The sequence below is a fragment of the Zalophus californianus genome, chromosome 1 (assembly GCF_009762305.2).
Source record: "Zalophus californianus isolate mZalCal1 chromosome 1, mZalCal1.pri.v2, whole genome shotgun sequence".
Classification (NCBI taxonomy): domain Eukaryota; kingdom Metazoa; phylum Chordata; class Mammalia; order Carnivora; family Otariidae; genus Zalophus; species Zalophus californianus.
The window spans coordinates 24148353-24161341 of NC_045595.1; the positions used below are offsets into that span (position 1 = coordinate 24148353).

The 12989-nt window shown below is 34.1% G+C and overlaps 1 protein-coding gene across 9 annotated transcripts in view; it reads right to left on the reverse strand.

The window, feature by feature from the left end:
- Window positions 1-12989, reverse strand: part of ERC2 (ELKS/RAB6-interacting/CAST family member 2) — a 977487-nt gene that overhangs the window by 490475 nt on the left and 474023 nt on the right. For 6 of the 9 annotated variants that reach the window (XR_003518693.1, XR_003518694.1, XM_027587658.1 and 3 more), the window contains 2 exons: window positions 12522-12557; window positions 1964-2157 (listed from right to left, as the gene is read on the reverse strand). Coding sequence is in view for 7 of the 9 variants with exons in the window: in XM_027587658.1 (XP_027443459.1) it covers window positions 1964-2157; window positions 12522-12557 (230 nt within the window). In the remaining 2 variants the exon portion in view is untranslated. The remainder of the gene's footprint in view (window positions 1-1963; window positions 2158-12521; window positions 12558-12989) is intronic. The other 3 variants (XM_027587663.1, XM_027587661.1, XM_027587660.1) reach the window with 1 other exon arrangement.

Here is a 12989-nt window from a genome sequence, read left to right on the forward strand (position 1 = left end):
CATAGTTTTCTCATCTATAAAAATATACATAATCTATTACTGTTATTGTAATTGCTATTATTAATATTATCTAGAGCATAGGTAATATTATGCCCTTCAGAGGCTCACAGCTTCTCAGAACAGTAGACTAGGAATCAGGAAACATACATTAGAGTTTTGCCGAATTCTCACCACAGGACCAATCTCCAAGACGTAATTCAACCTTTCAGGGTCTCAGTTTTCTCACCAATAAAAGAGATGTGATGGTAACATCCCTGTGATCTCACATTAGCTTTTTAAGAAAAATTTTGGTCCTAATATATAATTCCAAAGTAGACATGTAGACACATCTAAAATTAACAGTGTTTTTAAGAACCAGTAGACAGAACATTCCTGCATTTTAAAATTAAAACTAAGCCTTTAAGGATTTTAATTTGTATACTTATCTCAGGAAAAGAAATTCTTGATTTAATCACTAAAATTGGTCACACTAGATAAAAATCTGGTTACCATCAAATTAATACTAAGATTTTTAAGTGAAATATTAATTGATTTAGAGTTTGAATATATTAAATAGTATCCTTGAAAATGTTGAACATTTGAGAATTGACCTATCCATTTAATACACGGCCACTTAATATTGAGAATTTATGGGGCACCTGGGTGGCTCAGTCGGTAAAGCATCTGCCTTCGGCTCAGGTCACGATCCCAGGGTCCTGAGATCGAGCCCCATGTCAGGCTCCCTGCTCAGCGGGAAGCCTGCTTCTCCCTCTCCCACTCCCCCTGCTTGTGTTCCCTCTCTCACTGTGTCTCTCTCTGTCAAATAAACAAATAAAATCTTAAAAAAAAATACTGAGAATTTATTTGTTTTAGCATTCAACTATTCCTAATGATGTCACTATCCCACCAGGACTTGGCACCTGAAAAGTATGATACATTTTAAAAGATTGTTAGAGATTCACTTCTAACAAGATTTAAGGTCACAGAGCTGGCACAAAACAGAAGCAAAATTTGAACCCAGATCTTTCTGTCAGTACAGCTCATGATCTTTCCACAGGCCACAGAGAGCTATTCCGCATATGTCTTAGAGTCCTGTCGGGCCTCACAAGTGTCTTGATCAGAGCTGGCAAACATTCACTGATTTATTCAAAATTTGTTGATCTCTTCCATATGGACTGAATCTAGGAAAGACAAATTCTGCCTTACTGCCGAACCAATAAGAAATCCTCAGAGGTAATGGAGTTACGTTATTCAGAAATTCTTTCCTTATATGAAATATAGGGAAAAGCAGTGATAGAAAGCTTAATTTTTAGAGTCTATCTTATACATAAATGCAATATGGATATGATTTATCTGAAAATCTAAATACTCTGGAACCCTGATATAACCTTCTTTGTTTTTAGAGAGAATTTGCTATCAGGTAGGCCTGCTTTAGACCCTATTCAAACATATTTATTTAACAAATGCTGTAAGGTCCTCTTAAAAGATACATCCCAAGATGAATTTGTTGTGGTGTGCCAAAAAACACCCAAAGGATATGAGCTCCTTTCCCTTTCTCCTATCTTGAATGAATTGCCAAATATATTCTTTGCTTGAAACAAACCTAAACCACAAATGCTGTCTTTCATGGGAAAAACGAAAAAAAACAAAAAACAAAAAACTAAGCTTTCAAGTAGTCAGAGCCTCAATTTCTCACACACTTTGCTGGCACACATGCTAGATGAGGGACATCACTCAAGGAACTTGGCCATTACTTTCTTAAACACTTAAGAAGTACATAACCCCTCAAAAGATAAGCCAATTGCCTTCTTGAGTATCCCACAGAAACATAACATCATCCCTAACAGGTCCTGTTCCTCATACGTACCTCATTTCCAACTTGAAAATGAATGTGCATTCCAAATCCACTACAACCTGTGATGGGCAACTAAGCAATCCATGTTCACTCGCTGCTGACAATTCACAACATGACTGCAAAATTTACCTCTCAAGTTCTGCAATCTTCTTGTCCTTGTCATTCTTTTCATTCTCCACCTCCTTGAGGATCTCCAGCAACCGGTCAACTTCCGCTTGGGCCTTGCCACACTCATCACGGTAGTAAGATGCCTCTTTATCAAGTTGTTTTATTCGGTCTGCAAACTCGGGGTTCATCCTGGAGTCATCTTCAACATTATGAGCCTTCAACATTATATTTTTAAAGAATGTAGTTAAGACAACAATTTAGAACAATAGGTAGTGTAGTAACCAATGGCCCAGAAATTATCTTTGGAGAAAAAATAATAACCATCAAGAATTATGGGTATACTGTCAGTTAAAAGGCAAAATGGAAAATCACACATTTCAGCTACCTTAAAACAATGCTGATTTTAAATTTATTACAGTTTCACAGGAGAGTTTCTTTTATTGTTAATATTTTGTTGCATTAAATGTTACTACTTTGGGTTTTTTTTTTCCCCCACCAAAAATTGGGGGATGGGTAGGGGGAGACACCGTGATATCTTTATTCCTGATGCTCTGGCAAGCAGAACTAACACAATTCAACTCCTCACAGTTAAGGAGGTGATTCATACCAACAGCTTCCTTTTCCAGTAGAGAAACAGAGATAAAACAATATTAAATTATTTTTCCAAGAACCATTGAGGGTCTATGTAAAGCCAGGTAACATGTAAAAGACTGGTTGACTGATCACCGAACACCATGCCACTGAGAAATTTCAGCAGATGTAGGTTGAAAGAAAGACTTGCAAGTGAGGAAGGGCTTTCCAGCTAACAGTCATACCCATAAATTCTTGTTCTCTTTATTAAATTTAACCTGAACCAGGAGGAAGATGAGCTAATTCATGAACAAGCACACAGACGAGAATCTGCAAACACATGCATGGGTGGGTGGCAGCTTCTCACACAAGACCATACACAGGCAACAACACAGCAACAACACTGCAGAATAATTTGCAGCCAAAGTATTTGTGGTTTTGTGTGTCTGAAAGTGTGTTATGGCTTTTTTTTTCCCAAAAGAAACTTTTGGCTGAAATATTCTCAGACAGATGGAAATAACACTGCACTGCAATGTTTTGCCTACCCCTTGTTTCCCATTATTCCTAATTGACTTCTTCGAAGAGTAGGCAGGGAAAAAACAAGTAGTTTAACAACAGTGCACATTCAACAGAGAAAGTTCAGAGAAGTCATATATGTATGTATCTCCAAAATCCATGTGTGAAATCATACAATGTTAACAATTTATTAGGACTTAGGTTGTTCTGCTGTCTTGCTCTATAGAACAGATGTTCATTGTGTTTTTATATCTTTTTGTTTAATTTCAGGGAAAAAACAAGGCAAGCAAGCTACAGCTACTGTGGGGTTAAATGAATCATGCATGGTTAGAAAAATTAATACTAATAAGTACTACTGTTACAAGGTTGACAGTTTTTGCAATGATTTAGTTGAAAAAAATTAAAAATTAGTATAAAAATAAATTTCTTATTTATGACAAAATAATCATTTTTAAAATAATATTCTTGCATGTAACATATTATTTAAGCATGAGGATAGGAGGAAAATAATTTGCTTTCATGTTCTTTAATCTAAGATTTCCTTATTCAAGAAATAAACTCAACTATGCAAAAAGAGCTTGGAGAAATTTATCAATTCAACACTACTATCAGGTACTGGTTTATTCCCTTTTACCAACATTTCTCAGAAAGCATTTATTTTTATTTACTTAGTATATCTATTAGATTTCATTCTAATAGATTAGTGAGCTTTTTCAGTATAATTAAAATAATCTGAAAGAGAATCCTGAGCTAATATGCCTTTAGAAGTTTATTCATCTAACAATTTTATTTTAAATTAATGAATATTTAAATTTGTTAATCTCCATTTTTAAAATGTAGAGTCGATATTCTACTTTAAAAGAAAATACTCCATATACCTATTTCTATTTGTGATAAGAATCAATTCATTACTCTTGTATCAGAAAAGCACTGAAAACATAGTTTTAAAAATTCCTAAGAAAAAGAAAACAAAATATTGATGTTAATTCTCTTCCACTTTTATGCCATATTACCATTATTTTATGGCAACTAAAAAGGTTTTTCATGACATTTTCTCAAACTACCTGAACAACAATATTAAGATCTTTAAAAAAAGAATTCATGAACTGAGCTAGAAACACACAAAACAAATATAAATATCCCTTGATTTCATGTTTCTGATTTGAGTTAAGATTCCTTTCTTGACTCTGATTTAAAGATTCACAAAGGGCTAGCAGTTCAGTTAGCCACTGTGCTTTATTTTGGTTGTTTTTATTCTTATGATTATTATTATCATTATTTTTAGTAAATGGGCACACAATTACTAGTTGTGAGACCTAGATTCTAAATCTAGCCCTGTGTCTTATGACTACTATGGGCAAAGGAGTTAGCCTCTCCAAGGACAGCAAAAGCTACCATATAACAAACACGGAGAAGGTATTATTTATTTGTGTTCTTATTATGAGTATTATTTTATGATATGCATCCCACCAATGGGGCTTGTTATACAGCTAAGTTAATAGGTCTATTTAGTTTCTCATCAAGATACTACATATGTCTTTAGAGAAGCCTCCCTGCTAGGCTTACAGAAAAAGCAGTCTACTGGTGAATGGGTATCTGAGCACATTCTTTATTTTAGCTCTGTGAAGAGAAGATAACCCAAGGCCAGCTTTCGGTACTGGGTGAAATTAGGTGGGTTGGTAGTCTTTTCAACCGAACAAATGAATATGGTGAAAGGACTCATAGGATGTTTAGAAGTACAGAAAGCCTAGGAAGACATGCCTGAATCTAGACCACTGTTGGCCTCATGTGATATTTAAGTTAGATCATGTTATTAAAACAGATCATAGCCAAGTTTACAGTTAGCCTGGTATCTCTTAGATAATACTCGTAGGTGCTAATGATTCTTCCTCTTAAAAGGAATAGGCAACCATAAGAATACCTTTGAGTTAAATACATCTCCATATCAATGATAGGTGCCAGAATTCTTCAAAGGGTTATGAAATAAAGGTGTAAATAGATACCATTTAAAAATTGTTAAGTCAATAAAAAGCTTTAAGAAAGAGTCATATAGAGATGGATGAGTAACAGTTGCTTCTGGGTCATCACTAGTGCCCATGTGAAGACTCAAGGGAGGAGAGTTTCACCTGACTGACAGCTGGTAAGTCCCCGATCCAACCCCAGTAGTGGGGGCAAAAGTCTCCACAGAATTTATCAAAGATATTGCAGGTAACCACCTCTATTCAGCTTGAATCATAACTTTTCAGAGGATGGGCTGAAATTGTTAACCAGTGTAGCATGAGAGTGTTATACTATGATCTACAAACATGAGGGTTATACTATACTAAAGAAATACAGGAGGAAGTTGAGCTTAGAAAGCAATGCTTCCTTCCAAGTTATAAGGCCAGAGCCTCCTCTAAAAATGAAGTGAAGGAAGCACTTTGTTAGCATTTAGCAATGTTCTTGCCTTTTCAAAATATAACATGGGTTCTTTAACCTGGAATGGTAGCTCCTGATGGGGATTAAAAGTAGATAACAGAATTGGACTTAATATACTTTAGACACTGCAGAAAAAATAATATATATATATATTTGAATAATCATTATCTGAACAAATTCCTACCATGGCATTCTGACCCATTCAAGGTTTAAACTAAAAATACACAGCAATTATTTCTCCTTATGGATCTGTTGACTTGAAATTAGCTCCCCCAAAAGGTGGGGAAGTGACAGCCCATTTCATTCTAAGGCACATCAACTTTGTTCCCTCTTCATTAGTCAGGAATCTAACTCTTGAAAATGCAGACTGATGTGGATTTAATGGTTCTAGAAGCTACTTATTATAAAAATAGGGACGAACACTGTCACTTTCAAAGACATCCACCAGTCATTAAAACCAAAAAAATATGAATGAGCATTCTTTTCTTAAGGTAGAGATTTAATTTTGCTGATTAAGCCAGTCAGTTTATAGGCAAATCCAGGTATTTGGTTATGCCTTTAACATATTTCTGGTAACTTTTAGAGCAACTCTCAAGCATCCCACAGAAACACAGAAAATTGGGAAAAGAATATTTCAGAAATGTCCATATTGCATATTAGATCAGTAAGTTCTGAGAATCCCCCAATTATGTTTTCCTACATTTCCACATGTAAGGAAATTTCCCCACAAATGGGAATAATCAAAACAAACTTTGGAGCCTCACTGATGTGGGCAAGCCTTGGAATTTTGATGTGAACTGACTTTGAAAGCCTGAATCAAGCACAAAAGAGAAATCTGGCCATGACTTAGGACAAGTAGTATATAACAATGCCTAGTGGCTATTTTAATTATAGAATTTAGAACTATTTCAGGAAATAAGGCAAAGTTTCAGGTTAATATTGTATTTAAATTAAAGTTAAGAGCAAAAAGTGACTTAAGCCAAACCAGGGATTGATAGTATCAATATGAAAAATCACAAGTTTATTAATAATTCTCTTGTAAAGGTTGGATGTTGATTATTTTCAATAAAATTCTAGTTCATCATTCCAAGTGCCTAGAAAGGAAAGCATTAACTTTGGCCCAGAAACCTGCTGTGAAACTGGGCAGGGAATATTCAATTATAATATTATATAGCATTCTTTCTTTGAAATGGGGCCTAACAATTTAAAGAAGTCATTTCTTTCAAAATAAACAAATGATTAGTCATGATCATAAAGCACAAGCAGAACACTAACTAATGAGTCTGATGGTTTTTCTTCCCTGCTGCTTATGGGTTTTAGCAATAATTTGTTAAATTTATACACAGTGAAAATATGATTCTTGATTGCAGCACTTTGGGGGGTTTAAACATTCTTTTCATATCTGAGCATCAGAACAGGGCATATAAACTACTTTAAACATTGTATTTTATTTCAATCTTCTAAAAGAAGTTCCAACCTTCACATAATTCTGAGCTATGAACAAACCTCACTTTTAAAAATAAAGGCTTTAAGGGTGATTATAGAACTTCAACATATTATAAAATTTACATTTTATTTTAAATCCAATTAATTAATTAATACCAAATATAAAAGCTGAGCCTAAATAGTACATTCAGAATCTAATAATGATGTATCTTCGAATCTTGCACTACTTAGTTCTAAAGGAAACTTCTTTTACAATACTAGCTAAGCCCATCCTGAATACTCACAATTTTCATATTATAACAACTACTCCAAAATGAAACTTTTCTCATAGATGGAACAAATATGATATTTTTAAATAAATGAACAGATGTTCAAAATGATTTTTCTTATAGTCACACATATGCAAAATTAAAAGAACCAACTGTATGCTTAACAGTTTTTAAGACTATTTAAACAAAAATACAATTATAATGTAATCCCTTTTAACTATGGAATTTCACAAAAGTAGAAAAGAACTGAAGTAATTATCTGGATGTTCTGAAATAAAACATGTGACTTCAAATCTTAAGTTATTATAAATATTACTTGAGTTCTTTAGATATTGAAAGCCTGGAGCAAGTGTGAGGTGTATGCATGTGTTTGTACATGCTATGTGCATGCCGTGAATTATCTCTTAAATATTTGTAATTCTCCATTGTGTTGGGGGGACTAGTCTACGAGTGAATTAAATAATTTTCATAAATCGTCCTCAAAAATCACAAAAATAAACCGCTGTACCTAAACAGTGACTGTGAAAGCATTTATAATGCAGTCCACCATGTCCTTGGGATTGTAGAGTCCTATGATGATCTATAAGTCAGGAAGACCTCAATGAACATTAGTAAGACTTTTTTTCTCTCTCTACACTGGAAAAATGCTTGGTCTTTTTCTTATAAACTGTTACATAAAATATGAGCCCTGCAAAAGACGCATTTGCAGAAAATATAGGATTTCAATGGATAGTGACCAGGCAAGGGGGGAAACTCACATGTGTGGAAGTACATCAGAGTGGTCTCAAGTGTACCCTGGCCAGTCACAAAGTTGTCCTCGGTGCCTCCAAATCAGTCATTTGCCTTGCAGCAACAAGGATATTATACAATGCACTAAACTTAGGAGCCAGAAGCTCTAAAATTTTATTAAAAATTTATAAGAGACCTCTGGATACCATCTCTGGGCATAATAACTACTAGGGCCACAGCAAAGAAGGTATTTGAGACTGATGAATAAACCATATTATTTGTCTGGAATTAAGAACTAAGGGAAGAAAAAGAATTCAACTGAAGATAACCTGCATAGTGTTTATAATGACAAGACAAAACTCCTCCAGGAGTAGAGACTGGTAGTTAAGCTGCAGAAAGGTTATTATTATAAGAAATAATCAGGATACAAAGACAAAATTTTAGATTCCTAAGAAATGGAATTACAGCATCACTTAGTACCTGGGTGACTAAAGTAAAAGTAAAAGAGTTTCAAAAGTAGGTTTATTTCTACTCCAGGAAAAAAATGTTCCCAGGAAAACTTCAAAGCTGAATTTTTATTTACTCTGATTTAGTTTAGATAAATGGACATAAATCTGACTGTAAAATGATCTTATTTAACAAAAACAATTAAGTTATAATTCAGCAAAATTTATAGGGTAGCCTTACTCAAAATAAACATACAATAATAAAAGAAATTTCCTACGTACCAATAACTGGCTAGAAAATAAAAGGAGAAATAGAGCATTCACCAAAAATTAATTTCACATAAATTTTAGTAGCTTAAAAATTATATATATAGATAGATATGCCTATCTATATATAGATATATAGTAATGATATATATATTATTAATTATATATAGATACTACATACTATATATAATAATGATATATATATATACATATATACAGTAATACTTAGAACTATTCTTGAAATATCACAGGACTATAATAGGAAAATGTCAAACCTTTACTGTAAAAGATCTATGTATAAGTAAAAGTTGTATCAAGTTCATGAATTAGAAGAAATAATATTGGAAAGATATCTTTCTAAAATTATTTTATAGGTTGAGTATAATTCAAATTAAAATCACCAACAGTTGTGCTTTTTAGTTCACAAGGTGATCCTTAAGTTTACTTGGAATAATAGAGAATTAAAGGCTAAGCACATAAAAACAAAATGAAATGAAAAGCAGAAAAAATTAGAGTGGAATTTGTTTCACTAGATACTTAAAAATATTATAAAGCCACAATAATTAAAATTCTGTCCCAACAAGCAACAGACATTGATAAAACTGAACAGCTCAGAAATTAAGACATTCATCCAGATGAGAACTTAGTATACATTGAAATAGTATGAAGAACAGTGGTTAAAGAATTATTTGATAAATGGTGCTGGGATAATTAGTTGATCATTTAAAAATACATAATGTTAAAACTTCACCTCTCAACATGAATCAAAATATACTAAAGACAGATAAAGGGGTTAAACTGATGTAAAAGTAACATTAAAAAGTTTTAAATGTAAGTGAGTGCCTATTCTTGAAATCAGAGAATGACTTCTAAGCCTAAAGAAAATGAGAAAATTCTAAAGGGAAACACAGGTCAAGAAACCTAAAAATAGTTATAGCTTTCTTTATTAAAAAAATTTAAATGAGGGGCACCTGGGTGGCTCAGTCAGTTATGCATCTGCCTTTGGCTCAGGTCATGATCCCAGGGTCCTGGGACTGAGCCCTGAATCTGGCTCCCTACTTCTCCTTCTCTCTCTGTCCCTCCCCTCTCAAATAAATAAAAAATCTTTTTAAAAAATTTAAATAAAATGAAATATTGCCACAAATCTGACAAAGTTTCTATATAAAGTATAGAATGATTCATACAAACCAATGAACAAAACGGTAAACTCAAAAACAAGTGCTTACATGACCAAAAGAAACAATTCACAGAAGAAAAATACAAACAGCTAATAAATGTTTTAAAAACCTCAACCATTCTGGTGATTAAAGAAAATAAAGTTAAAATGACAAAAAAAAATTCCACCTATGCATCTGTCCAAGTTATGAAAAAGGACACTTCTCAGTGTTGGTCAGGTTGTGGCAGAAAGGCTGCCTTTATCCAGTGCTGAAAGAAAAGTGTCATGGCAGAACTTCTCTAAAATGCAACACAGTAAGAACTATTGGGAGCTTTGAAAAATCACCGACCAGGTATTTATTCCATGACAGACACAGAAATGTGAGGAGATTAATATGGGAAGATGATTTCCAGAGCATTATACATTGGCAAAAAAAAGGGGAGGGGAGATGAGCAACATTTGGGGAATGAGTAAATACAGTGAAATATCACATAAACAATAAGATAGTGTTTTGGAAGAATAGTTAGTTATTGGAGAAAATGCTGATGATATGTTATAAAAATAGAATGTATAATTCCATAAACACTGACACAATTTGGTGAAAAGAAAATAAGAGTATTAAATGAGAAAAAGAAGAGAAGAAAGGAAAGAGATGGAAGAAAAAAGGGAAGAAAGGGGGAGAAAGGAAAGAGAGAGAAAGGGAGAAAGGAGAGGGTAAGAATAACAAAAAAGATGTCTGGGTAGGGAACCCCCCCAAATGCTCCTAGTGATTATCTTTGTGCCAGGAGACATCCTGTCATTTTATTTTGTCCTATACTTCCATACTTTTGCAAATTCTCCACTGTGACCATATGTTATTTTTATAATCAGAATAACATGATTATTTTTTTAAAGACTATTAAGGAAAGAAAATCCATCATACTGTATCCCTATCAGTCCAAAAACGAACGGGACCCTGAGAATATCTGCAGACAGGGAGAGTTAAAATAATGAGAGGCTGGCTATACTCCCAGGTTGCCAAACCAATGGGTTAGCTTAATTAATTCAAGGAAAAAAGTTTGTTTTTGCTTCCTAGAGACCCACCACTGTGGTTGAAAAGTCCAATAAGTGCCATATCATCAATATTCCTGGAAACGGTCTTAAAGTTAACAGAGCTATTTCTTTGGTCCTACCTATTCAGACAGGGATGCTAAAATCCTATCGTGGTTCTGGTAACTCCTTGCTGCTACAGGAAAAAAGCACTCCCCAGTTGTCCTGCACATACCCAAAATGTGATATACTTAGGTTTTCTTCCTGTCCCCAACTAGTAAATGTGAAACAATTTCACTGGGATTATTTTACATCTTTTAAAAATCATCTAAAGAAAATAGTCATTTTTCCCAGGGTCAATTTTCAAGCTTAAAGGTATTCCAATCTTGTCTTTCTTCACCTACCCATTGTGTAGAGCCTGCTTATTAACACTCCCATTCAAGGGGGCGCCTGGGTGGCTCAGTGGGTTAACCATTTGACTCTTGATTTCATCTCAGGTCATGATCTTGGGGTTGTGAGATCAGGCCCTGTGTCCAGCTCATGGGCTGGGCGTGGAGCCCACTTAGGATTCTCTCTCTCCCTCTGCCTCCCCTCCCCCAGAAAAACCCCTAAATAATAATAAATAACACTCCCAATCAAATGTTAAGGGATAGGAAATTTGAATTATTTTTCCTGCTCTGCTAAAAATCATATTTGGGGAAAGAGGTTAATAAAGATGCACCAATGGAAATTGAGAAATTCTGTTTGCAAAAATAAAATTTGTTTTAAAGAATGGAGGGTGGAGGTTGAATCTAATTAAATACACCCAAGCATCTTGTGTATCATGCTGTATGTATGTATTTTGGAATAGCAGCTTAACAAAAAGTTTTGGGCTGAATAGTTTCCTTTATCTATGCTATTCCATTTTCCCATGATGGGAATTCATAAATAGGAGGTAATTAGAATGCACAGATCACATCCGCCAAATGATAAATTCTGGTCACCTTTAGGTAATATTTCACCCAGTTAAGCCAGTTGAGTTGACAAAACAAAAAGGTCTTTCTTCTTTAATAACTTAAAGAAACAAATAAATTGCTTCATATAAATGCACACCTGTCATTAGGATAAAAAAATCAGTGGTGGCATCTGGGCCACTCGTTTTACATTTATTTTTACTAGTTACCTGTTTTGTGTACCATTAAGCTATAATCAGAATTGTTACTATCTATTATTAGGAGGCTATATTTTAGTTCGTCCTCAGCCAAATGACATGTTTTTAACTCTTACAAAACCCACAATAATGTTAGGCATTTACCAATCTCAGAGAGCATAGCCCTATTTTTAAATCTAACCTTATTTTAACTTCTGTCATTTGCATGTAATTTACATCGACTTGCTTGCTATTTTACAAATGCTATCCCTTTTCACATAGGTAACTCTGAGTTAGAAGGAACTAAGAAAGAGTTCCATGAGCCTAGATCTGCAGCTGACCTCCGCTTCTCTATAGCCTTAAAGTTGAAGTTAAGACGGAGGTAATATCAGAGCTGGCAATGTTTTAAGTTCTTAATTTTTAAATTTCACATTCAAAAGAAATGGCAGTGGCCTTTGCACAGGTCATTTCTTTTGACAGAACGGAAATGGGAAGAGACTCATATATATTTTTGAAACCTCCCCAGTATGGCACACCATGACATGTGATCAATGGATCCTCATGCTTTGATATGTTACAGCGGGAACTTTCAGAAATGACTTACTGGATTGTACATCTGATTGAACAACTGCTCAGCTTGCTACATTGCAAAGTTGGGGAGGCATTGAAGCACAGACAGGGAAAGAAGGAAAGATCCAGAAAAACAGCATTAGCTCAACAAATCCAGTGCATTTGCACAGACAAACTGGTTGTTCAAAAAGAAGAAATTTCAGTTTCTAAACATTCCACAGTGAAAGTGAGAGGCTCTAGGGAAATAGAAATGTTGACTTTGGCTCCTAAAAAAGAATAGCTGGAATAAGAAATTTAAGGTTTGTGTTACTTTCCCTTTCTCAAATTAAATAACCCATGAAATAAAGAAAGCTGTCCACTTTTGATGATACATGAAGTGCTGGCCTCTAGCAATGAATCAGAAGAAGTACTTTTGGCCAAGCCTGCAATTTATTACCTGAACTTCAAAGATGGTAATAATAAAAGATTAATTAAATCTTATCATTGAATTTATAGCTCTTCT